At 53.7% G+C, this 22,617-nt stretch overlaps 2 protein-coding genes across 3 annotated transcripts in view; one reads left to right on the top strand and one right to left on the bottom strand.

Annotated features, from left to right (window-relative positions):
* The window catches only part of MORF4L1 (mortality factor 4 like 1), a 29,177-nt gene extending 21,763 nt beyond the window's left edge, over positions 1–7,414 (top strand). The window contains exons 14-15 of one of the 2 annotated variants that reach the window (XM_036231841.1): positions 398–529; positions 5,651–7,414. In XM_036231841.1, coding sequence (XP_036087734.1) covers positions 398–521 — 124 coding nt within the window. In that variant the 3' untranslated portion in view covers positions 522–529; positions 5,651–7,414. Of the gene's footprint in view, positions 1–397; positions 1,700–5,650 lie in introns of those variants that run through there. The other variant, XM_016125511.2, reaches the window with a different exon arrangement.
* Positions 7,415–7,760: 346 nt separating this feature from the next.
* Positions 7,761–21,874, bottom strand: CTSH (cathepsin H). The gene is made up of 12 exons (XM_016125518.2): positions 21,741–21,874; positions 18,656–18,687; positions 17,898–18,003; positions 16,963–17,033; positions 16,326–16,430; positions 14,299–14,385; positions 13,696–13,751; positions 13,407–13,488; positions 12,407–12,475; positions 10,354–10,460; positions 8,899–9,024; positions 7,761–8,192 (listed from the first exon to the last, which is right to left on the bottom strand). Exons 1-12 carry the CDS (start codon positions 21,829–21,831, stop codon positions 8,117–8,119), a joined length of 1,008 nt encoding a protein of 335 aa, XP_015981004.1. The 5' UTR covers positions 21,832–21,874; the 3' UTR covers positions 7,761–8,116.
* Between the last annotated feature and the right edge of the window lie 743 nt (positions 21,875–22,617).

Genomic DNA, 22,617 nt, shown 5'->3' on the forward strand with positions numbered 1-22,617 from the left:
TTTTCAGATATCATTTGAAACTGCTCCTACAGAATGCCTAGAAATGACAAGATAAAATATAACTTTTTTTTTTTTTTTTTGGTAAAAACATAGGTGAGCACAAAAAGCAGAGAGCTTTATGAAACTTTTTAAAAATATTTAAAGAGAAAAAATTATTAACATGAAAAAAGGAACGATACAGACTTCCACACGAAAACCAGTGTAAAATAGTGACACACTTGGTAACTCAGACCAACCTCCCACTGAGGACTCTTAGAAAACAAGCAGAATTGTAATAACGTGTGCCTGAAGGCACTGGAGACCTAAGAAGTTGGGGAAGACTTGATGGGCCAGGATCTGAGGGAGAACAGAGTCTCAGGAATGTAAGCCCATGTTTAGTGCTGCCTTTATCTTGCAGGTGTTTGTCCAGGTCACAGTGTGTGCCTGATAGACTGACTGGTGCTTTTGACAATCTCACTTGGGCTAAAGAACATGGACGGGGGCCTGCCAAGAAATTAGGACCCCACAAGGTTATACCTTAGGGATATGGGTGAGTGAGATGTAATTATTTCTTCAAAAAATTTTACAAATACGATGTTCAGCACGTAGTTAACTAGGTATGTGAGACAATGAAGAATAAATTAAAAGCATATCTTTGAGCAACAGATTGAGGATATAGGCTATTAGATTCAATTTACTCTTAAATGATGAACACCCTAAGTTGGTTCTTTAATAAAAGACATTCAGATATTATTGGAGTTATAAGACACAGTTTAAAATAATTATGCTTACTGTATTCAGAAAAGAGTTGTAGTTGAGAATTTAAGTGGAGAACTTGAACCAAATGAGAGTTCTGAAATCAAAACATAATAGTTAAAATAGGAACTTAACATATGGTTTAAGAGATTAGACACAGCTAAAGAGAAGTAATTTGGAAGATAGGAAGAAATATGTATGTCGAGGGACAGACGAAGGTGGAAAATAAAAAGATAAAAGACAGCAAATGCAGTGATAGAGCTGGTTGGTAATGTGGAAGGTAGTACAGAAAAGAGCAGGAGGGAATGGGGCAGAAGCTACAACAGAGACTGCTGAAAACTTGCAGAACTGGTGAAACAGTGTCAGGTCTAGTGAGTCAAGAAGCCCACTGAATTCTAAACCCAGTGAACAACATCAACATCCTTCAATAAAAACTTTCAGACAAAATGGAAAAATATTGCAAAATTTTTCATAGACCAAAACTAGGGAAGAAAATACTATTTAGTATAGAAAGTTTTGGAGTTGCTTGAAGAAATGAAGCCCAGTGAAAATGATAGATATGTGGGAAGTTAAATTGAGTTTACTATATGAAAGTATAATAATATTGTCCTGTTGAGTTTATGTATAAAATAACCGTGATGTAAAAGTGTGTCCATTGTCCAGGAAGAAGGTGATTGTCAAGAAACCATGTGGTGGAATCTAGGCCAACCATTAAAAGAATAGTTGAGTTTTACTGCCAATATAAGAAAATAGTTTGATTTTTTTAGGAAAGGAACAGAATGGGTAGAACAAATAATGTTGATATATTCAAACCTGAGTATATCAGTAATTAAATGTAAACGGCTAAGTGCTTCAATTAAAAGATTAAACCAGTTAAAATCTAACTATATATTCTTTATGAGGACACATCTAAAATACGGTGAAGGGTGAAGATGGAAGAGACAAAATATAAATGATTGTTTCAGTTGTCCGTTGTTGTGTTATCCACCCCAAAAACATAGTTGGCTTAAAATGGTGACTCATTTCTCATAAATCAGGGAATTTGCTGGGCTTCATGGGGCAGTTCTGCTGGGCTTGCCTGGGGTCACTTTTGAGCCTGGTGGTGGGAGGCAAACCCAGAACTGAGGGGCTTGCCCCTTTGGTGATGTTTGCTGGGGGTGCAGTGGCCTGGAGCAATATGGACTGTTCTTGCCAACTTGCTGCCGCTCACGGTACCTGCTACAGTGGGCCTCTGCGTCCTGTGGCGCTGAGACCCCATCCACATGGCAGTGTCCTGGTGCACGCACCGAGCAGCCTGGAGGGCAGCCTGCGTGGGGGTTTAGCAGTGCATCAATCACTTGGGAAATACTGGTTCACTGAATTAACACAAAATTTCCAAATATTGACAGCTCTATACAATATGGAAGTTGTGTAGATCTTCATGATTGAAGTCATTTGCGTCTGTGTAAGTTTGCCAAAGGGCATCTGTGATAGACTGGGTTCCATGTGTTATTCTGGGTAGAGAACACTTGTGGGTGTCCCAGTCACAGTCCCCGTTAAGGTCTCATCTGCCAGACATGAATGAGCAAGCCTTTTGCTGACCATAACCTCCACCTGCTGCCTTCCCAGCCAGTGCTGGGCAGAATAGCGATGAGTTGCCAAGTCCTCATGCCCAAATCACAGATTCGTGAGCAAAGAAAATGTCACTTTCAAGTGACTAAATTTTGGTGTGGTTGGTTATGCAGCAACAGGTAACCTGAACACCTGGATACTTACTTATTTGCTGTCACTGATTGCTCATTCTGCCAGTGCCTGGTAAGATGCCATGTCTGGGGTTACATTCAGTAATCTGGTGACAGGTCTGTTACTTTGGATCTTCCATCATAGAGGGGATACCTGTTTCTCTTCACTGGAGTAGATATGTATTCTGGATAATTAGAAACGAATTTGCTTTCTTTGTAATTTTTTATCCAATGCTGTTATCTGTGGACTCAGAAATCCTTATTTGCCATCATGGTGTTCTGTATGACATTGGTCCTGACATACCCCATCAGCCTGAGGGAATGGTGGGATTAGCTACTGAAGACTCAGCTGTGATGGCAGTTGCAAGATCTGAAAGAAAGATTCTAAATTTCAGGAGGCGTAGCATGTGCTTTGGCTGAACGGCCTGATGTACTGGTGAGCTCTCAGAATACACAGGGCTGGGAATCCCTGCGTGGAGGTAGGAGTGGCTCCTCAAAAGCCAAATGCAGAGTGTTTGCTTCCCATTCCTGCAACTTTGGGTTTTGCTGGTTTGGGAGTTTTGGCTCCCCAGGAGAAAAGCTGTCTCAAGGGGGCATGAAGGTTCCAGTGGACAGGATGATGAGATGGCATTTGGAGTCTTCGTTTACTGAAGCAGCAAGTAAAGAAGAGACCTGCTGTGCTGGCTGGGATGCTTGGTGCTCGTTACCAAGGGGAGAGGGCAGGGAGGGTCATTTATGGACCCCAGAGGATTCTCTGGGTACCTCCTAGTTCTTCCATGTCCCTTTAATAGAAAGCTGCAGAAACTAACAAACAAGGCCACTGAGGATTGAGACTTTAGACTTTAGTTATGATCTGGAGTCACTCTATTTGGTAAAAAAGTGACCCCCCCCCAAAAAAAAAAAAAAAAACAGGTGTTGGCTGACAGCAAGGAAAACGTGGACTAGGAAGTTGTTTTCAGATGTCAGCTGTGTGGCCTTGAGAGCTATAGAGGACTAGCAACGACGTGCGTTTTCTTATGTTACAGGATAAATATCCAGTGGGACTGTTTGAATTGGGGGTAATTAACATTGCACGCCATGGCTGCAGTGACGGTTGCACTCACTGTCCTCCTTTTGGTGGCGAGCATGGGAGTCTTCCTTGGTATGCAGGACAGTTGTGTCACGTCAGGTGAAAGCCGGCAGTGCTGCTGTTACTTCACGGTGGTCAGATGTGGGGTCGGGTATGTGGATGCTGAGCCTCGGAAGGGGAGGGCAGATTGGTTTGAAGCTGTTGGGGTCAGCTCTGTATCCAGCTTTCAGACACTGGGGTTAGGACTAAATTATCTGTGGCTTGGTTCTTGTTAAGTTCTGCCGGTAGGGAGCCTTAGAGGGCAGCCGGATGGTGAGAATTGGGAGGAGCTCTCCCTGCTGGGGGACTTGGCGGGGCACTCTCAGAAGTAGCCTCTTCCTCTTTTTCCCCTCAGGTCCCAGCCCATCCGGAAACAGCATTGAGGCTTTTGTTCTGCCTCTTTTCTCCTTATATGTCGTATTGATCACCCCTTGGGGATAGAACTGCCCTCACTGAAAAGTATTCTAGTTATCAAGTTTCTGTGTTTTTTCCAAATGGGGGAAAGATTATCAACAGGCAAAAAGCCATGGGCTTATTCTCATCATAGAATATTCAGCCATTATAAACAGGTTAAATTTATAGAAGTTGATTTGTGTAAAAACCGAAGATGCAGAAGGTACAGTTTTTTCAGCATCTTAGTGGCCCATCCCAGTGGACTGTGTCCCCTTCACGCTCTTCACTGACTCCTCCTCTGTGACTGACAACCTTTGCTCCCGGCCCATTGCTCTCTTTCCACACAGGTTTCTATCAGGTTTCTTCGTGGCTTCAGCATTCTCACAGAACTGTCCAAAATCTTGGCTTTGACCTACCTGCCGCAGGGGTTCCAGACTTTATTCCAGTCCCAACTCCACAAGTCCTGTGGGCAGGTGCTGCCAGCCCGTCTACTCTCTTGGGCAGTTTCAGGAAGGGAAAGTGTGTCTTCCCAACCCCCCAGCTTCTGAACGATACAAGATGATTTGTTTCTGATTTGTCTAAAATGGCAGGAAGTGTCATGCTTGCTCTGGCGTCGGCTCTCACTCAGACACCTGTTAAGCCCAGGCAGGTGCAAAACCCACCACATCCTCCTGCACATCTGGCCCTTCTGTCTGTGCGTGCGACCCTGGGGTCTCCTAGTTCTCTGGGGGTGGAAGTGGGGCGGCAAGCAGTAAAGCACATGTACTGTGTTTTTGTCCCAGTGGCTCATGTGCCCCAGATATTGCTACAAAGAACCTGTGTGCTTTGTAGAAAGGAACTGAATGACCCCAGTAGTCTACTGATTCACCTTATACCATTCCAAGTTAGATATTCTTCATGGCATAGTGTGAGTCCTTCTAGACCTTTCCTTGTGGACGACACAGCTGGCTTTCATGGGGGTCTGGGCTGAGGGGCGAGCTCAGCCCTGTGAGGAGCCCCGGGGAGGGCGGGCAGTGGTCACCGCGTATGATGCAAACACACAGCTGTCCCCCTCATGCCGATGTGCTGAGGAGCCTGGTTGCTGGGCTGGTCCTAGTGCCCTTTGTGGGAGAGTGGTTAGGGAAAACTGGGAAGATGAAACCAAAGTAAAAGATTCTTTTTATAAGTATTACTTATATTTTGACATCTAGAATATCGAGAATAATTAGAAAGATAGGAATTGAAAATGAGGAAGAAGAAATAAGTGAAGTAAATGGTTTTGTAGGAACAGATGTGTTTTTGGCTTTGAGAGACGGGGAAGGCAGCTGAGTTTGGGAGGTGGTTCCTGCCCCCAGGAAGGGGGTGGGGTCAGGCCACAGGGGTGTTGCATCTGGGAGATTAAGGTTAGACATACTGCTGAGGGTGTAAGTATGTAAGGAGAGAGGCACCTTGGCATGTCCTTGATCTGCTGCTCTCTGGTCTGAAATCAGACCATCCTGCGGGTACCAGCACTGCTGAGCTGCTGAGCATGATGCTTGCGACGTAGGTGATGGCTTTGCGCTTGTAGTCAGGAACCGAATCATGCTGTCCTTCCTGGTCCCAGAGCTGAGACACAGAGATACCCGTGTGGGGGGACTAGTCTGGGACCCCAAAGGTTCTGATATGACCAGTGTCACCAGCTTGGGACACATGCTCTTTCACTGTTCCTTTCCAGATGGTTGATGAGAAGATGGCGTTCCCCCGTTTTGCCCACCCCTTCCGTTGTTACCTAAGAACTCCCAGGGCCAGTCCTTCCAAAGTTGGATGGACTGGGAGACCTGAAAATGAGGTGAGCGTGGTGACCACACTGGTATTGCTGGTGTGAGGATCTCCCCACAGTCCGTGGGCACAGTGGCATCCTGGAGACTCTCGTGCCCTAAAATGACAACTGCGTCACCTGTTAACCCTGGAGCAAGACATACACCAGGGTTCCTAAGTCCTTGGGGGCTTCACTCCCTCCAGACCATTGTGGGACTGACCCATGAACTTTAGATTCTCGACTTGGGTCAGCCTCCAGGGTCTTGTCCCTTCCTCTCTGGTGAGTCCCCTTAAAGGCCTTCTCTGCCACAGACGACTGTCCCCGACTCCAGCTTCCTAGTCCCTGTGCAGATGTGTCCATGCTGCACCCTGGAGTCAGGGGCGGGGGCCAGATGTGTCCATGCTGCACCCTGGAGTCAGGGGCGGGGGCTGTCTTTGCTGAAGCACACAGCCTAGCCCAGGGCTCCTTGTCCCCTTTCCCCAGAGCAAAGTGCTGATTTTAGTTGACAGAACCAACATAAGGCTAGCCAGACGGTTTTCCTGTCCTAGTGAACATAGCGTTGGTCTCGACCCCAGACTTACACCCTCCAAGTTAGAATGTTTCCTTTAAAATATTTAGAAACTACTAAGAACTATACAAAGAAAATAGGTCTCTTAACCTTTGACAGCAGGGGGGAGAGCATAGGATGGGTGGTGCCAGCTACCACCTCTGGGCCTGGCCTGGGGCAGGACAAGGACCAGACCAAGGATGGGTCTTCTAGGAGCATATTTGAATTACTTTCAAAGGTTTTAAGAAGTGTGAGGATCCTAAACCTTTGGAGAGGCAGCAGAGTGGAGGGCCTGAGAACTAGCTGAGTGGATCCCCACGCCACTGGCTGATTGTGTTTTGGGCGTGTCGCTTAACCACTCTCTGCCTCAGTTTCCTCAGCTGAAAATGGGGATCACAGTGTCTGCCTCACAGGTGTCTGAGTCAGTGTGTTCTGTGGGACCGAGTGTGGTGTCTGGCAAGTCGTGTCAGATAAACCAGTGTGGAAGTGTCAGATGGGCTGGTGGTGTGGGCTCAACTCCTGCAAGGGGCCTCTGCCCTAACAGTCATAGCCACAGACTTGCAGTGCCTGCCTGGGCTCTGAGCCCCACACAGGCTGTGGGGACAGTCCTGCCACCTCTTCTCCCTCCATACAGGGATGGGAGCCTTAGGCTGGGCAGTCTTGCAGCCCTGACCCGTCACGCAGCTGGAGGACCCCCTCTTGTTTCCCAGGTGGCTGTTCCTTGGGAGGCCTCGTGGTCTTAGAAGCCAGGCCTTGGGGACACAGCCTCTAGCTGAGACTTGTGCACAGTTGCTGCCAGTCGCTTCCTTTCTGAACACTGGATGTTAAAAGCAATCATTAAAATTTTAAACTTCATTCCAAGTTCAAAAAACTTCAATGAATTAAGTGGCCACTAGTGGGAATCAGGTAAACCTTCCATTCAACTCAGCTTTTAATACGAGCTTGTCATTTCTTGATGTTAGGAGAGAAACCTCGGGTTTTTGTTACAATGGGAAGTTAAGAAGAAGGTGGCTTATTTCATTAGTTTAAGGAGTTTTTGTAATGAAAAGTATGTGCTTGTGAGAGTCAGTGTAGTTGCACACGTTACTTACTGTCTGCAGAGAGAAAAGCATTTGATAAAGAACTGGAATTTGGCCTTCTGGTGGTTTTGTGGAATGACCTAAATGGGATGAAGGGTTTTACTGTGGCGGTCACGTTCTCCCTGCTTGTGGGCTGGGCTTTTTATCCAGTGTCACTCTACAATGGGAAATAGGTCTGTGCTGCGTCCCTTCTGGGAGCGGCAGGGAGGTGGGATCACGTGAGCCGAGGGCCAAGGCCTCTGGCACAGGCTCCACTGCCCCCTCGGAAAACGCTCTGACTCCTGGGTCCCCCGTGTGGCTGGCCTGACACCAGAATGCACACCATTCATTCTCCCCTCCAGAGAGAGACCTGAGCCCAAGGGTCGTCACTGGTCCCAGCACACAGCTTACAGGCCCGGCCTGGGGATGTGCTCACTAAATGTTTATTGAGTAAAGACCACAATAAAGACAGTCACTGTAGTTCTCTCCAAAGGGGACAAGTAGCCCTCTGGAGATAAAGAATATTCTTGGGACATGTGGGCATGAGTCAATTAAAAATGAGGCCCGGGGCGTATGGCTGGTGATCAGCTTTGGTCGGGAGAGTGCTGGGCTGATGCTTGGTGGACTTCCTCCTCCTCCTCCTCCTCCTCAGCCGGGGTGCGGGTGTGAGGCCGGGCCCTCCGGCGGGCTCCTGCCTTTCCTCCAGAGCGGGGTTCCCACCAGCGGGCCAGGCTGCCCTTCGTTCCTCTCTTTGTGCAGTCGGTGCCGCGTCGGGGCTCACACCAGCGGGATGGGGTAGGAGGCGCAGGCGGCCAGCCCGCACATGTTCTTCCCACGCTCGATGAGGAAGTACCTGGGCAGGGAAGCGGGTGGCCCCTTAGTGGAGTCCGTGGGGCCTGGCTGCCCAGCAGGGCTGGCTGTCAGGTCTTTACGAGGGAAGCGTGGGAGCTGGGTGTGTGCTGCCCCGGGAGATCCCAGCCTGGCTCTCAACGATTTCTCTTTCCCTGTCCTTGGCCACCTGAACCCTTCTTATTCTACCCATGTCTGCCTGGCCCTCACGTAGCTGATCACCACAGGGCCCCCCGAGGGAACAGCTCAAGCTCCCCTTTTCGGATGATGACACGTGTCTGAGAGCAGACACACAAAGCCACTTTGCAGCATGTGCCCAGGCCATGTGATTCAAAGCCTTTTTCCTAGGAGGAGGGCTGTCAGCCGTCAAGGACAGATTTGCTGCCTTGATATACCACAAATGGACCCTTTCGGATGCTGGCTGAGTCCTAGCAGGGCTGTGCTGCGAGCTGGTTCCCTAGGAGTGGCAGCAGGCCCTGTGGAGCCAGACCAGCTCCTTCCAATGGGACCTTTGAGATCCAGGGCCCGGGATGGGGCAGGGGCTGCTAGAAGGGTCTTTGGGGGTGTGCTCCCCTGCCCTGGGCCCGGGCTGGGGCCTGGCTTACAAGCTAAACATTAGAGGTGGAGGAGACCCCATTCAGCACCCCCATCCCCGACATAAACAATCCTGCTTCCCCCTACCCCCAGCTCTGGGGCCTGGGAGCACTTACCCGTTCATTCCCCACTGGGGGCCCCAAGAGTTCTTAACAATCCAGTAGGGTTTCCCATTTTCTTCTCCATACCCAACAGCCAGTACTGCATGGTTTACTTTGTCTGGAGTCTTCTGACAGGAAGTACTGGAAAGCAAAAATACAAAGGTTTGAAGACGTGGGAGGGATAAAAGCGAGACCTTAGTCGCGTCCTGCGTCTCAGTGCGTCAGAACGGCATTCGCCTGCGGCAGGCACTGAGCTGGCTGGTCAGTGTCCTTCAGTCGCGGTGCAGAAGCCCTGTGCGTCCTGCTCACGCACAGGAGAGAGGCCATCGCCCTGGGGAGGACAGAGCAGCCTCCAGCAGCTCCTGCAGGTAGCCGAGTGACAGCTGCTGCGGCATTGCCTTGTTGCCACCGTGTTTGTCTTTAAGATTACCTGTATTGAGGGCCAATTTACAGGTTTCTCATTGACAGTAGTGAACTAGTGTCCATGAAGACACTGCAGAGGTTCCACAGACAGGCTGCAGGGCTGTGTCGACTCAGCTGCCATGTGGCTGAGCTCCTGGGACATGCCAGGCGGGGGGAGGCGGGACCCAAGCGGCACGCAGAGCTCTGCTCCAGCCCTTGGAGCCCTGTGTTTGGCTATTTGTTCACAGTGGACTGAGGGCAGGGATGGTGGGAGGCTGACGGGAGCCTCGAGGAGGGGCTCCGACCCAGCAGGGGTGGGGTGGACACGCACGGAGCCACAGGCTCTTTGGCGCAGCTGGGGCGGGCACGGGGCCACTGAGAAGATGGGATGGTTTTGACGAAAGATGAGCTTGGGGAGGAAGGGATCAGACCATGAGGGCCCCCCACAATCGGGAGGCTGGACACGGGAGGTGTTGGAGGATTTAGATGGCAGCAGTGTTAGAGAAGGCTGACTAGCTCCAAGCAGCGGGTGGGCCACTGGGCTGGGAGTGCACAAGGGCAGACCAGGGAGGGCGAGGCCACAGGAGAGGCAGTGGTGGGCCGGGCAGTGACGGGGCAGAGTGGGGAGCATGCTTCTGAGCCACACTATCTGGGCAGTGTGAAGATGGGGAGTAGAGACTAGGACCTGTGGTTTCCACAGGCCACCCCACAGGAGACGGCAGGGAGGCCCTGGGGCCTGGCGGCAAGTCCTCAGCCAACAGCTGGGAGCAGCTAGAGAATGGGGGGTGGGAGGGCGCCAAGCGGGGTCCTGCGGCACAGGCTCCCCACCGAGAGCAGCTGCTCTCTCCCCCTGTTGCACTGCCTCCAACTTTCCAACCTGGGTTTTCTTGACTGGAGGACAGCTCTGGGCTCAGATTCTGGCCCTGGTTTTGACCAACCCTGTGGCCTGGGCCTGACCTCTCTCTCATCAGAGACTGCTCCTGACCCTCTGCTCTGCAGGAGGCTAAACGGAGTGGGGAGCGAGATGCCATGCATGTGATGGGTGCGGAGGGGGTGCCGGCCTCTCACCTGGAGTAGATGCCCTTTCTGTACAGCATGAAGTCGTCAGTCACCTCGAAGGCGAAGCTCACAGGGTTGTACAGGGCCACAGCCTCCACCATTGCCTCCTCGTCGTACTGGGGACAGACAGGACCACTCACTTGTAACCTCTGTCCCCTCCCATCCTGCCTTTGAAATATGGCCCTTTGCCCCGAGGTCGGGGATAGGCCCAGGGCAACATAGATGTCCAGGATGAAGAGAAGGCCATTTCAGACTGACGGTCAGCTGCTCCTCCTCACAGCAGATTTTAGGGTGGTGTGGAGCCCCTACCCTCTTGTGCCTGAGTGGCTAGGACTCTGGGTTTTGGGTTTTATTTATTCTTTTGGCTCACCGGCTCCTCCCAATCCCTGGCCCCTGTGACCTCTCCTCTGCTCACTGGGCTGCTGTGTCTGGTCATCTCTTCCCCTCCCTGCTCTGTTCCCTGGGAACCCCGCACCCTGGGGATGGGGACCCGCTTGGTCACAGTCATTCGCTGGGGCTCTGAGGTGCAGAGGTGGGCATGTGCCCCCCATCCCCACCCCTGCAAACCCAGGCCAAGCGGCTTTCTAGGTAGGACATGGGTTAGGAGTCCATGAGCTATGAAGGCCCAGAAGACATAACAAAGGGCTGTGGGCCCCAGGAGGACTTAGTCCTCTTCAGCCACGGAGGGCCGGCAGGTCAGAGGCTTTGGGGTGGGCCTATGGCCCAGGTGACAGTAGCAGCCGGATCCACCTGAGGAGCTTTGGGAAGTCCCAACACTCAGGCTGCACCCCAGACTGTGACAGCGGTGTCTCTGGGGTGGGTTCAGGCATCTAAGTGCCCCCGCTGGGCACCACTGGTGTGGTGAACTAGTGAGCCTACTCCTCTGGTTGGGGAGCTTCGGGAGTGGAAATGAGACTGGTTAGGTGAGCCGAGGCCAGGACCCTGCTGAGGGGAAGGGGGCTGGAGGCACCAGGCACCCATGCCTTCCCAAGCTCAGACGAGGCCTGTGAGCGCAGACAGGCCGAGGCAGAGGGAGGCAGGGAGCCCTGCTCAGCAGGGCCACAGGCACATTCCTGCCTGCACTTCACGGACAAGGCCCTCCTGGGAACCAGGCAAAAGGGATCTAGCTCTTAGTGGGATGTAAATTGCCCAGAGCCGGCCAGCCCTTGGTGGGTGTGTAAGACACACTGTTTTCTGAAGACAAGTTCGTGGCAGGCACACATATCCCTATTACAGGGTACAGGTTCTGGAATGACATGATCTCAGCCCAAATCCAGCTTCCACCTTCCTGGCTCTGTGGCCACGGGCAAGTGACTTAACCACTCTGAACCTGTTTCCTCTATAAATGAAGGCGATAACATCTAGGATTGTCTCATCTAAGGGTGATAACACGTGAGGAGTGTAAGTGCTCCCCACATTGCAGCTGTGATTACTGTTGCTGGGTGCTTAGCATGTGCTCCTGTCACATGGTACCGTTCCTGCTCAGACAGCATATTTGTGACTTTCACATCCATTTGTGGGCACCCACGCTCAGCCTCATGCTCTGTGTGCATACATCACACCTATACACTCCTTAACCCTTTACACACGTCCTTCCACACTTGCTGTGTGCTCACACACATACAATAGAGTCACGAGGCTGTTCACATTCCAGCTCTAGGAAAAATGGGACGCCTGCAGTCCATTCGGGGTGAGGTGTGATTGTGAAACTTGTGGCTGACGAGCCATCATGATTTATCTCTTTCCCTCTGTCTGGTCCTGCCGATGCTGAGGGATGTGTCACGTGAGTGACTTAAAACTTTTTGTTTTGAGCCATTCAGGTTTGGCGTTGTTAGTTACTGCAGCATAACCTGGCTTATCTCGACTGATGCACATTCATACCCAATGAAGTCCCATTCTCTCACACACACCTGCTGATGTCACACAGGCAGCCCTCCTGGTGACAGACTGACCAGTCATCAAAGTGGTGTGCTGCGGGAAAGGCTGCCCTGCTGTGCCCACCCGCCACCTCTCAGTGGCAGGTACTGGCCTTAGGCGAACGCAGAGAAGGGGCAGTACTCACGATGGTGATGTTGGCCACATCCTTGACAAAAGCGATGGCCTTCTTGGGCTGGAATCTGCAGGTGCCATCCTGTTTGGGGTGGCAAGGGGCACAGAGTATGGGTGAGGGCGCTAGCTCTGGGCCGAGACCGTGGTCCCCACATGGTTCGATCATGTGAGCGCAACGACATATGCCAGTGCCTGGCGACGGCGTCATGGCAGAGAGCACAAGAGGCACCATCTTCCCAGCACAGTCCCGTGGCAGGAGCGGGTCCTGCGCTGGCCATGGCCAGGCGGCATGCAAGGGGCTTAGGAGGGAAGTGGGGGTCTTGGGGAACCCAGCTCAAAGAAACTCAGGAGAAACGGAGCCGAGTAGGAGCCTGCATGGCCGGGAAGGGTGGGTCAGTCTGCCGAGGCAGAGCAGCCCCTTCTGAGACAGGTGGGCAGGCCGTGGTGTTCGGGAGCCAGCGTGGGGCTGGAAAGCTGGACAGGAAGGCTGAGGGGTGGCAGGGGCGGGCCAGAGTCTGGGCTTCGCCTTGAGGCCCTGAGGAGCCTTCGGAGACCCGAACCAGCTGGGTCTCACAGGCACTCTGGTAGCCTCCAGTGAATGGTGGCCCAAGGAAGGCCACCCTGCATGGGCCGAGGGTGAAGGAGGCTGGGTCTGAGAGGACATGGACATAGGTGGACCAAAGGAAAACATGTGAGACAGACGGAAGTGAGCATGTGGTGGGGGACCGCTGGGGGACAGCAGGTCTGGGGGCAACCAGTCTGCCCGCACCAAGGGGCGACCGAGGGAGCCATGGGCTCCAGGGGAGACCTGGTGCTGGGCACAGGAGAGCATCGTGGGCATGAGGCTGGCTGGTGGACTATGGAGGGGGGTGCTCTAGAGGCAGGGGGCGCGGGAGGCACGGCCACGAGGGGGCGGGAGAGGCCCCGGAATGGTGGAGTCGGCTCAGGCGTGGCAGAGGGGATGTGCGGGGACTGCGTGGGTGTCGCGGTGGGAGCTGGTCCCGCCCGATTACCTTGCCCTCGTAAGGATAGGTGGCCTCTCCCATGATGCCCTTGTTGTAGCGGATGTACTCGAAGGCCTGGCTGGGGAGCCCCCTGCAAGAAGCATGTACAGGTACTGCCTGGCCTGCTGAGCAGGTGGGCTGTGTCCCCATGGCAGATGGCATCTTATGGATTACAGCTCTACCCAGTTGTGGCTGAGGGACCATGAGATGACCTCCCCCCACCCAGGGCAGCGCCTGGCACATCCTGGGTCCTGTGGAAGCCGTTGTGGAAGGGGCTTCGGGCCCATTGGGGACATACCCTTTGCAGCCGTGGTTGTTGAAGTTCTGAGCGCAGTCCACCAGCTGCTGCTCCGCCTACAGGAGTAACCACGAGCCTGTGAGCTGAGAGCTGGTGCCAGACGCTGCGCCTCCCTTGCCGAGCCAGGCCCATGGCCCGACCAGCTCTGGGTCCAGATGACAGATAAGCTCCCGCAGGGCAGGGACTGTCGCCGCGTATGCAGTGGCAGCTCAGCAGCTGACATGTGTCGGGAGGGGTTGGCAGCCGCCTGGCAAGCAGGCGACATGGGGCAGCCCGGCTTATCTGAGCATTGTGCTGTAGGTTAGGGGTGTGTGTGCATGTGATCATGGGTCCCACAATGGCACGTAGCAGACAGGACAGGCCCCACCAGGACCCTGCTTCCCGCTCATGGTTCCTGTCCCCATAGAGAACGCAGGCGGGGCACTTCCCTCAGAAAGGGTTGCCGTATCTCTGGGGTCAGGGATCAGACGCAGGTCCCGACTCGTCCTTCCGTGCGTGACCCAGGCAGCCAGGGCACTGTTAGCTGAAGCCCTAACGGAACCTGGAGGCCCAAGTGAGGCCTCTGGGCAAAGACCTCTGTAGGAGGTGATCCCCACTGCTTACCAAAGAGAGCATTTTCCCTGTTTTGATGGCGATCGCAGACTCCAGGGCCCCTGTGGTGGAGAAGGTCCAGCAGCTGCCACAGCCACCCTGGGTAGGGGTCAGGGGTCAGTAATGAGGGGCGACAACGCCCTCAGCAACCCGGGATCTATGACCCAGCTCTGTCCATGTGGACCCTCTTCAGTGGCGTGAGGCTGGCAGCCTTGTCCCCACATCACAGATGAGGCAGCTGAGGCTCGGCTGGCACCTGGTCCTCCTGTAGTCTCTGGCTCTCTTGCCTACCAGTCCTGCACTAGCTCCTCCCCACCATTTCCCAGCAGGACTCACCAGTCCAGTTTCCAGAACCTTCTCTCTCACCTTCCCACCCCTCACCTCATTCCACCCACAGTTCTGACTTTAACAACTCCTCAAACCCTACATCCAGGCCCAGACGTCCTGTTCCCCAGATGACCCCACCAGACGCCTGGACACGTGTCCTACCCCATCCGTCCATCCCACCGGCTTCTGCCACCGTCAGCCCCCATGGCACCTCACGAGGGTCAGGGTGGGTGCTGGACCCTGCCCAGGTCCAGTAACAGCCCTGCACACCTGCTGTGTGCCCTGGCAGTGGTGTCCCCTCTCGCCCTGTTTCGTCACCCGCAAACCGGGGAGGACGGTGCTTGCCTCACAGGCTGCTCGAGCAGTGATCAGACTGTGCCCGCCCTCATGGGTCAGTCTCCCACAATGTCTCCTGAAGCAGCTCCTCGGGTGCTCCTCCTGCCCACATCTGTGCCTGGCCTTGTCCTGTCCCGCCTCCACGCTGGCCGCCCCCAGGCTCTTCCTCCCCACCATCCCCTCAGCAGGAGGGGGCCCTGCTGAGGGCCAGAGCACTGGACTTGGAGCAGGGTCCTGGTCTGCAGTGCCCTCTGTCACCTGCTCACGTGACACCTTGAGTGAGCCACCTTCCCTCAGTTTCCTCTCCTGCGAAGTATGAACCTCCAGGGGCTGCTGAGCTAATGGAAGCTGCTGTGGCTTTATCCGTAACCACACAGTAGCCCACACCCGTGAGAGGAACCACCCTGTTCCAGCCCCTCGGCCCAGGTGGCTCAGTCCTGCCCGATGGTCAGGAACCATTAACCCGAGGCCCGGAACATTCCGGGCAGACCTCCCGTCCTCGCCTGGTGGGCCAACACGTAACTCTTGCTGCTTTGAACTGTCGTGGGTCCTTAGGTGGCATGAGCACGGCTTTTGGGTCACGGGAGGCTGGCCTCGATGTACCCCACCAGCAGCGGGAGGAGCGCCTGTTTGGGCTTCTGGGGGCTGCTTAAGTGCCCAGCCCACTAGGCGGCTGCGGGACCCCATGGGCCTGGGAGGCTCTAAAGCTGTGCCACATGGCTCCCTGGAAAAGGAGACTTTCTGGAGCAGAGGTTCTGGGAAGTCCCGGTGTGTCCCAGAGAGAGGCCTTCACCTTGTACTCGCTGGGCTCAAGAGGTCATTGCACTGTCACTTCCAGGGGAGGGACTGCAGAGTGCAGGTCTCACTCTCCAGGACAGAGCGCATGTTGGGACCCCAGCCCAGGACCCTGTCCCTGGTTTTGAGAAAGGGGAGATGTGGGCCCTCCCCACTGAGAGGCCAGCCCCCTGGGGGGCCAGAGCCCGCCTGAGATGCTGGGTGTCATCCTGGCCGCTGGCCACAGGGAACTGCTGAGCAGGAAGCAGCGAGTGGGCTGGAGATGCCTCAGCGGAAGAAATGGGGTCCTGGTGCCTAATCCTCACAGGGCACAGAGAACGTGATGTTTTGGGGGACTCAGCAGGAGAGACTGGGACTCTGGGGGGCAGTGGAGAGAATGGGGTGAACAGGTCACTTTGTCCCAGTGAGGAAGCAGTTTTTTATCCAGTGGAGCAGCCCACAGAAATATGACCTCCTGGCCTTTCCCAGGAGAGATGATGAGGAAACAGAGCTGGGGGCCCACCTACTGTGGTTTGGGGTTCTGTGAGTTTTCTGAGAGCGCGGCTGTTTCTCGGGGAAAGGATGGGGATTGTCACGCATACCTGATTTTTCACTGCGGAGACAAAATGCCCCTTTTTCCGCCAGTCCACGGAGGATGGGTAGGGACCGCTGCCCCGAAGGTAGTTACTCTTGGTGGCCGAGCAGTTCTGGAACAAATACAGCTTTTACAGTGGAGGAAAAAACCTTTTTGACAGAAATATGTCATTAAAATGGAGTCAGTGAGACTGTGCTGTTGGAACCTTCCTGCCCCTCTGACCGAGTTCTGATGCTGTACATGCTGCCCTCTGAGTGCTCGGGCTGGCCAGAGGGGGCAAGCACACAGTTCTCCCAGAGAAACCTGAGTTTCAGGTAAATGACGAGCAGGTCTTCAGTGGAAGCATATCCCACACAAGGTTAGGACACACTTATGCTGAAGTGTTATTTATCTGAAATTTGACTTTAACTGGGCATCTGCACACCACCTGACAGCCCCCACTCAGGGTCTGCACTGCTGAGGCCAAGGGTGTGAGCCGATGAGCTGCTGGGAGCTGAGCTCTGGCTCCCTAAGAATGGGAGGCACCCCGGCCATGGCCGGGGCCGAGGCTGGGGCTGAAGCTGGCTGGCTGCAGAGCGGGCCATTAGCTTATTCCAAAGGTCCATGTGAAAAGATCTGGATTCAGTCACATGAGCAACACCTACCTGAGGCTCTGACCAAAGATACTTCTGTTTTAATTCAGCAAATGTCATGTCTGAGAATTGGTTTATTCCCACTGAAAAAGAGAAGGAAAAACAAAAACCAAAATGAAAAAAAAAAAAAAGTTCAGTGAATCACCGCTAAATAGAAAACAGAATGAAAGCCCAAGTTCGCTGTGTCCTCTTCACAGCCACTGTGCCTTGGCTGCTTTATTTATGTGTTCAGATGTCATACCATTCAGAATGCCAAGGTCCCCCCCTGCTGTGCTTCAGAATTCCAGAGGGGGCTTTTCAGCAGTGCGTTTGTGTGGGCTGCACCCCAGAGGTGAGGGGGCAGTGGGTCTGGGGTGGGTCTTGGCACCCATTATTTTAGACACCCCACTGGTGAGCCTGATGGACGCCCAGGTACAGACCAGTACACCTACTTCTGCTGTCAGGCCTCGTCACACCCCAGTGAGGGTCATTGTCTCCAGCCGAGTAGCATTTCAGAGACCATGACCTCCATGTCACACCGCTGGTTCTTCCAGCTCATGCCTGTCGCCCATTACCACCCACGTAGCTGACAGTGCCAGCATTTGGCGGCCTCGGTGTGTACGCTGTGTGTGTGCGTTTCCCGTGCCACCAACCCGGAGGGAAGGCAGGTGTCCCTAGAGGCCCTGCACCCACAGCACTGCGAGGCTCAGCCTCTGGGCTGGACCCTCAGACGGCAGGGAAGGGGCGGGGCCTCCATACAGTATCCTGCAAACAGCCACCAGAGGGGTGCCAGCACAGCCGCCTGACTCCCACGGAGACTCTGAGGCCAGCCAAGTCCAGCTTCAGACCTGGGCCCCCCGTCCCTGAGCCCGTGAGTCAGCTGTGCCACTGGTGGGCGTCTTCCCAGCTGGGAGACGCTCCCTCCTCCCGAGGGCCGCGAAGCCCGAGCACGGGCACCCCCACAGTACTTTTAAATGTGTGGTTGCCAGCGTTGTGGGCATTTATCTTCCTCCGGTTGTTGACAAAGGTTTGCAGCCTGTGGTGGTACTCAGCCGTGCTGTATGTCTTTTGGTGCTAAAACAAAACACAGCAGCATTAAGTCACGGGAACTTGATGCTGCTCGCAGAGCGAAGGAGACAGTTTTCTAAGAGGAAGGATGGAGCTTTTCTTTCTGCCATGATTCTCAGGCCAGGTCTGTGTTGGTGGGTGCGACCCTGTCCTGGGTCTCGGCCGTGACAGTCAGGAAATAACAAAGCAAACCCCCTGTCTCCAGGGACGTGTGGCTGGAACGGAGCCCATGCAGCTCCCTGAAAGTCCACCAACAGTCCAAGAGGCCCCAGTGAAGAGACCTGCCAAATGCGGGTCACCGCTGGGCACGGCAGATGGTGCTGGGTCAAGTTTATGGCAAAAATCACCATTTATCAAAAGCACACGCACTAGCGTTCTCTAACTGATTTTGTAGCCAGCACGCCCTGTAATCTGAATATAAAATATGGAAATCTACCCCAAGGCTTGAAAGGTTGCCGGCCCCCTTCATCACAGAGTACCTTGGTTTGGAAGGCGGTTACTCACGGAAACTTTCCCAGTTTCTGGCCATTTTCCAAGCCGGAAAGACCCAAGAGGGCGGGGTTGGAAAACCCCACTTCATTGTCTCAGACCTGGTACAGCATGGTTTGAGAACAGGAAACAGAATGAAAAACTTGAGAAAGAAGAAGTAGACACTGACCTGTACCATCCATGACTTAAAGTGAAACCTCTCTGCAAAAAGAAAAAATAAATTAGGCGTGGGCGCCTCGCAGTAACGCCATTGACAAGCCGGAGAGGCACTTTAGAGCTGCTTGGCATTTTAGGTAACTAGGTTGAATGCAAAGCACCAAGAAGGGTGTCATCTGAGCGGAATGTGCAAATGAACAAACCCTCATAGCCTTGGTACCGAAATTAGTTTTGAAATGCCGAGAAGCTCGGTTTTCAAAGCCAAGATAGCAGCTCCCTTGCGTGGGGGCACAGCAGGGGCTTCTGGAGTGCCTCTTACTGCATTTAGGTTGTGAAGATTCCTCGAAATCCACGTTTAATGATTTGTGCACTTTTCTGTGTGACGTTATATACCAATAAGAAGTTAATTAAAAAGCCTATTATCCGTGACAATCAGCAGTTTTTCTTAAAAGGATGGAGAGTAAATATCTTACGTTGCAATCACAATCTGTCACAGCTACTCAACTCTGCCCTTGAACTGGGAAAACAACTGGGTATGCCTGTGTTCTGGGAAAACTTTATTTACAGAAACAGGCTGACCAGTTGTTTGTGGGCCCCTGCCATATCCCCCCTTGTACGGTTTTAAGTTATCTAAGAACCCGTTTTAAGTTGAAATAGCTGCAAAGGATATATTCCAGCTTTGTACCTATCCACATTTTAAAATAAGACTGTTATATCATCCTGTTAAGGCTAGCCGACGGAATCTGCATACTGTGATTTAGTGACCTGAACAGGCTCTTCCAGAAGAGTCAGACATTTTACAAACTTTTCTTACTCGGACCCGCATGTCTACTCACAAAATTTCACCCTCAGGGAGCATGTTTACACTTGATCGCCTTAACATCTTTTTTTGTGCGACAAGAGCAAAAGGTATAAATTACAACTTTTTACTTCCTGTGACCCATACGTCTAAGGGGATTATAAAAAGTTATTCTAGATTGAGTAATCATCATTACTAATATTAACCTGATCGATTAAAACACCTCAAATATACGTAACAAAAAGTACTTGTGAAATGGAGACAGTAAACTTGTGCTGGAAATGCATTTCTCAGTGAGATAAATAGGACTTTACTGGATGTAAGTCCTATTTATCCCACCTATGGATTTATACATTCATGAGTGAATGTTACTTGTTTTTTTAACGGTCTTTTTATAGGTCAAAGGGCTTGAGAAATCCTGCTCTAATGAGCCATAAAAAATATGAGTGCTTTTGCTTCAGGGAATGGAAGGCCATTTTTGGAGCAGTGTCACTCAACATCTTGCACTTCTTCCCACACCCCTAACTACTTGGTGCTCTGTCACTCAACACTTTCTGAGACATCAGCTGATGCTTCCTGAAGTTCTCCTTCAGTTTCAGTCCCTTGAAGAACTGACAACAGCCTTCAAGGATCTGTGTCCAGGAGTCTTTTTGTTTGCCACCTTCACTGTGTTTATAGTGACAGGGGTTCAGATTCTTGTTCAGATTCAGGACGAATGAAAAGAAAGGTCCCACGGCCTTCACGCACTTGCTCCCTGCAGGATATTTTGGACTGAAAGGGTCTGGAAATTGATTCCTAGTCTGTGTCGCATCACATGGAACTTCTTTGTTCCCACACGCCTCCCACCCCCGCCCCCTGCAGTTTAAAGGTCTGTGCTGTACAGAGTTTAGATGTCTCTTTATGGGCCACAGACCTGTTATGGAAGCCAAGCCACAGCCATTGTACATTCCCCCAATACCTGCTGGAGGGGGGATGCAGGGGACTGCAGACCCTGCTGCAGTGGCTGGCCTCGGAGGAAGACAGACCTCTGCTCGGGAACAGGGTTGGAGGCAGATGGAGTTTGGGACAGATGACTAGCCTTTGTCTCTGGAAGGGTTCCAGAGCAGCACCCCAGTGTGAAAACCCCGTACTACTGGAGGTCAGTGGAAGAAAAAGCCAGAGATGACCTCAGGGCAGGGCCGGAAGGACCTGCCGGCGACCCCAGCACCCCAACCTCAGCTAGATCCATTTCAATCCAGTGTGACTTCTGGAAGAATTCTCTTCACCCTGTGCCCTGTCAGAGGGCTGTGTGGGGAGCATCTAGAACAGGGGTCACTGAACTGTGGCCTCCTGCCTGTTTTTGTATGGTCTGCGAGCTAAGAATGGTTTATAGTTTTGAATAGTTAGAAAAAAATTACATTTTGTAGTACCTGAAAATCACTTTGAATTCAAATGGCTCTATGGGCAGACGGCCACGCTGGAGTACAATGGAGTACAATGGCAGAATCAGAGGTTGAGCAGGGGCCGTGGCCCCAAACGCCCCGAATGTCTGATGTCTGGCGTTTTACAGAAAAAGTTTGCTGAGCCCAGTAGCAGAGTTAAGAGGCTTTCAGCCAGGGTGGCCAGCAGGGGTGAGGCAAGAGCCCTCCTCTGCTTGGGACTGACCTGGAGCTGGGGGGCTTTCTTGTATAAATGGGGGTTGGAATCAGGCAAGATTTGGAGCAGACAAGATGCTGTCCCCAGGCTATTCTTTTCTGTCCCCTGAGAAGGGTCAGGTGGCCTCGAGGGCTCAGAGCGTGTGGGTGGTAGGCTGAGGCTGAGGTGAGAGAAGGGGGCAGGCAGCAAAGGAGAACCTGGGAGCGGGCAAAACGGGGAGTCCTAGCGATCGACCCTACCCCATGGGCCCTTGAACACCCTCCGCTCTTGGCTAGACCTGCTGTTTCTCCAGGCAGGAGAGTCCCTCCGCCAGGCAGCGCTGGGGCCACTCTGCCCGCAGGATCGCAGGCTCGGGCCAGACGGCGATCCCCTGCGTGCCAGGCCCCAGGGCGTTGCCAGGGGAGGTGGAGGGCACAGGAGCTGTGGGCTCCTTTGGCGCCCGAGCCTCTGTGGCCGCCTGGGCAGTGGGGCCCTGGACACCTGCCCACCTCCCTCTAGTCGTGCAAGAACCCCTCTTCCCACCCCTCCCCTAACGCGGCGCGCCCCTTGGGTCCCGATCCCTGGGCCCCGTCCCGGGAGACTTTCCTTCCGACCCGGTGATTCCCGGCCAAGTTTTCCGAGTCTGGATCTCGGTCCCCGGCGCCCGGCCCCCGCCCCCTCGTACCTGAGGAGCTCACGGCCAGGCCGGCGGCGCCGCAGGACGCGGGGCCCAGCAGCCAGGCCCCGGCGCAGAGCAGCGGCAGCGCGGCCCACATCGCGGCGGCGGCGGCTGCGGACTCTGCTCCGGGCGCGGGCAGGGGCAAGGGGTGCCGCCTGGGGTGCGGGGGCGGGGCCTGGCCGGGGGCGGGCCTGGGCGGGGCGTGGGCGGGGCCGGGGCCGGGGTTCCGCCGGACCCTTTCCTGGTCCGCGCCTCCTTCGTCGCCCCTCTTACGCCCACCTGTCCCCGAGCCCGCGTCACCCCCTTTCTTCTCTGCAAGGAGGCACGCTGGACCGCTCATCTGGGGGTTCTCCGTCCGCCGGGATTGGCCGGATCTCAGGCAGGGCTGGTGCGGGCGGAGGTGGGAGGGCCTCTCCCACCGTCCCAACCCCCATCTCGGGTCCCCATTAACCGCATTCCTCGGTTGTCCCCTGGAGCAAACTCAGGGCTAGGGTAGACAGACAGGTGTCTTTGTGAGTTTGTTCCCTCCCAACCGCCCCCCCCCCCCCAAGAACGGGCACTTTGCCTTTCTGTTGAGAGTCTTCTTAGCAGCTGTAGGGTTATTTTCTCTATTTTGCAATCTGAAGAATGGAGGTATATGATATAAAAGTCTGTGTAAGATAAACACTCAGCGAACATTTCAAACTACGGAGACATGCACGGCCCTGGCTTTGGGGGGAGGATGGGAGATTCAGACCCGCCCACAACGTGCCAGGCTCCAGTTGGGGCCGATTCTTCACTTACATCCTTGTCCTGCAGAGCGATCTGGGGCTGACCTCAGACGGGAACCGAAGCTGCGGAGGTGGCAGTAGCTTCCCAGTCAGTGTGCAGAGAGGGCTGACCC

The sequence above is a fragment of the Rousettus aegyptiacus genome, unplaced genomic scaffold (genome assembly GCF_014176215.1).
Source record: "Rousettus aegyptiacus isolate mRouAeg1 unplaced genomic scaffold, mRouAeg1.p scaffold_m13_p_14, whole genome shotgun sequence".
Taxonomy (NCBI): Eukaryota; Metazoa; Chordata; class Mammalia; order Chiroptera; family Pteropodidae; genus Rousettus; species Rousettus aegyptiacus.

Bases quoted from the DNA above. Each gene is read 5' to 3' on its own strand.
- CTSH (XM_016125518.2), bottom strand. From the start codon at position 21,831: ATGTGGGCCGCGCTGCCGCTGCTCTGCGCCGGGGCCTGGCTGCTGGGC. The intron at 13,752-14,298 runs GTAAGCAGTGGG...TTACTCCTGTAG, and splicing joins CAGGGAAAATGCTCTCTTTG to GCGGAGCAGCAGCTGGTGGA. The intron at 9,025-10,353 runs GTGAGAGGCCGG...TTTGCTTTCCAG, and splicing joins AGAAAGGGCATCTACTCCAG to TACTTCCTGTCAGAAGACTC.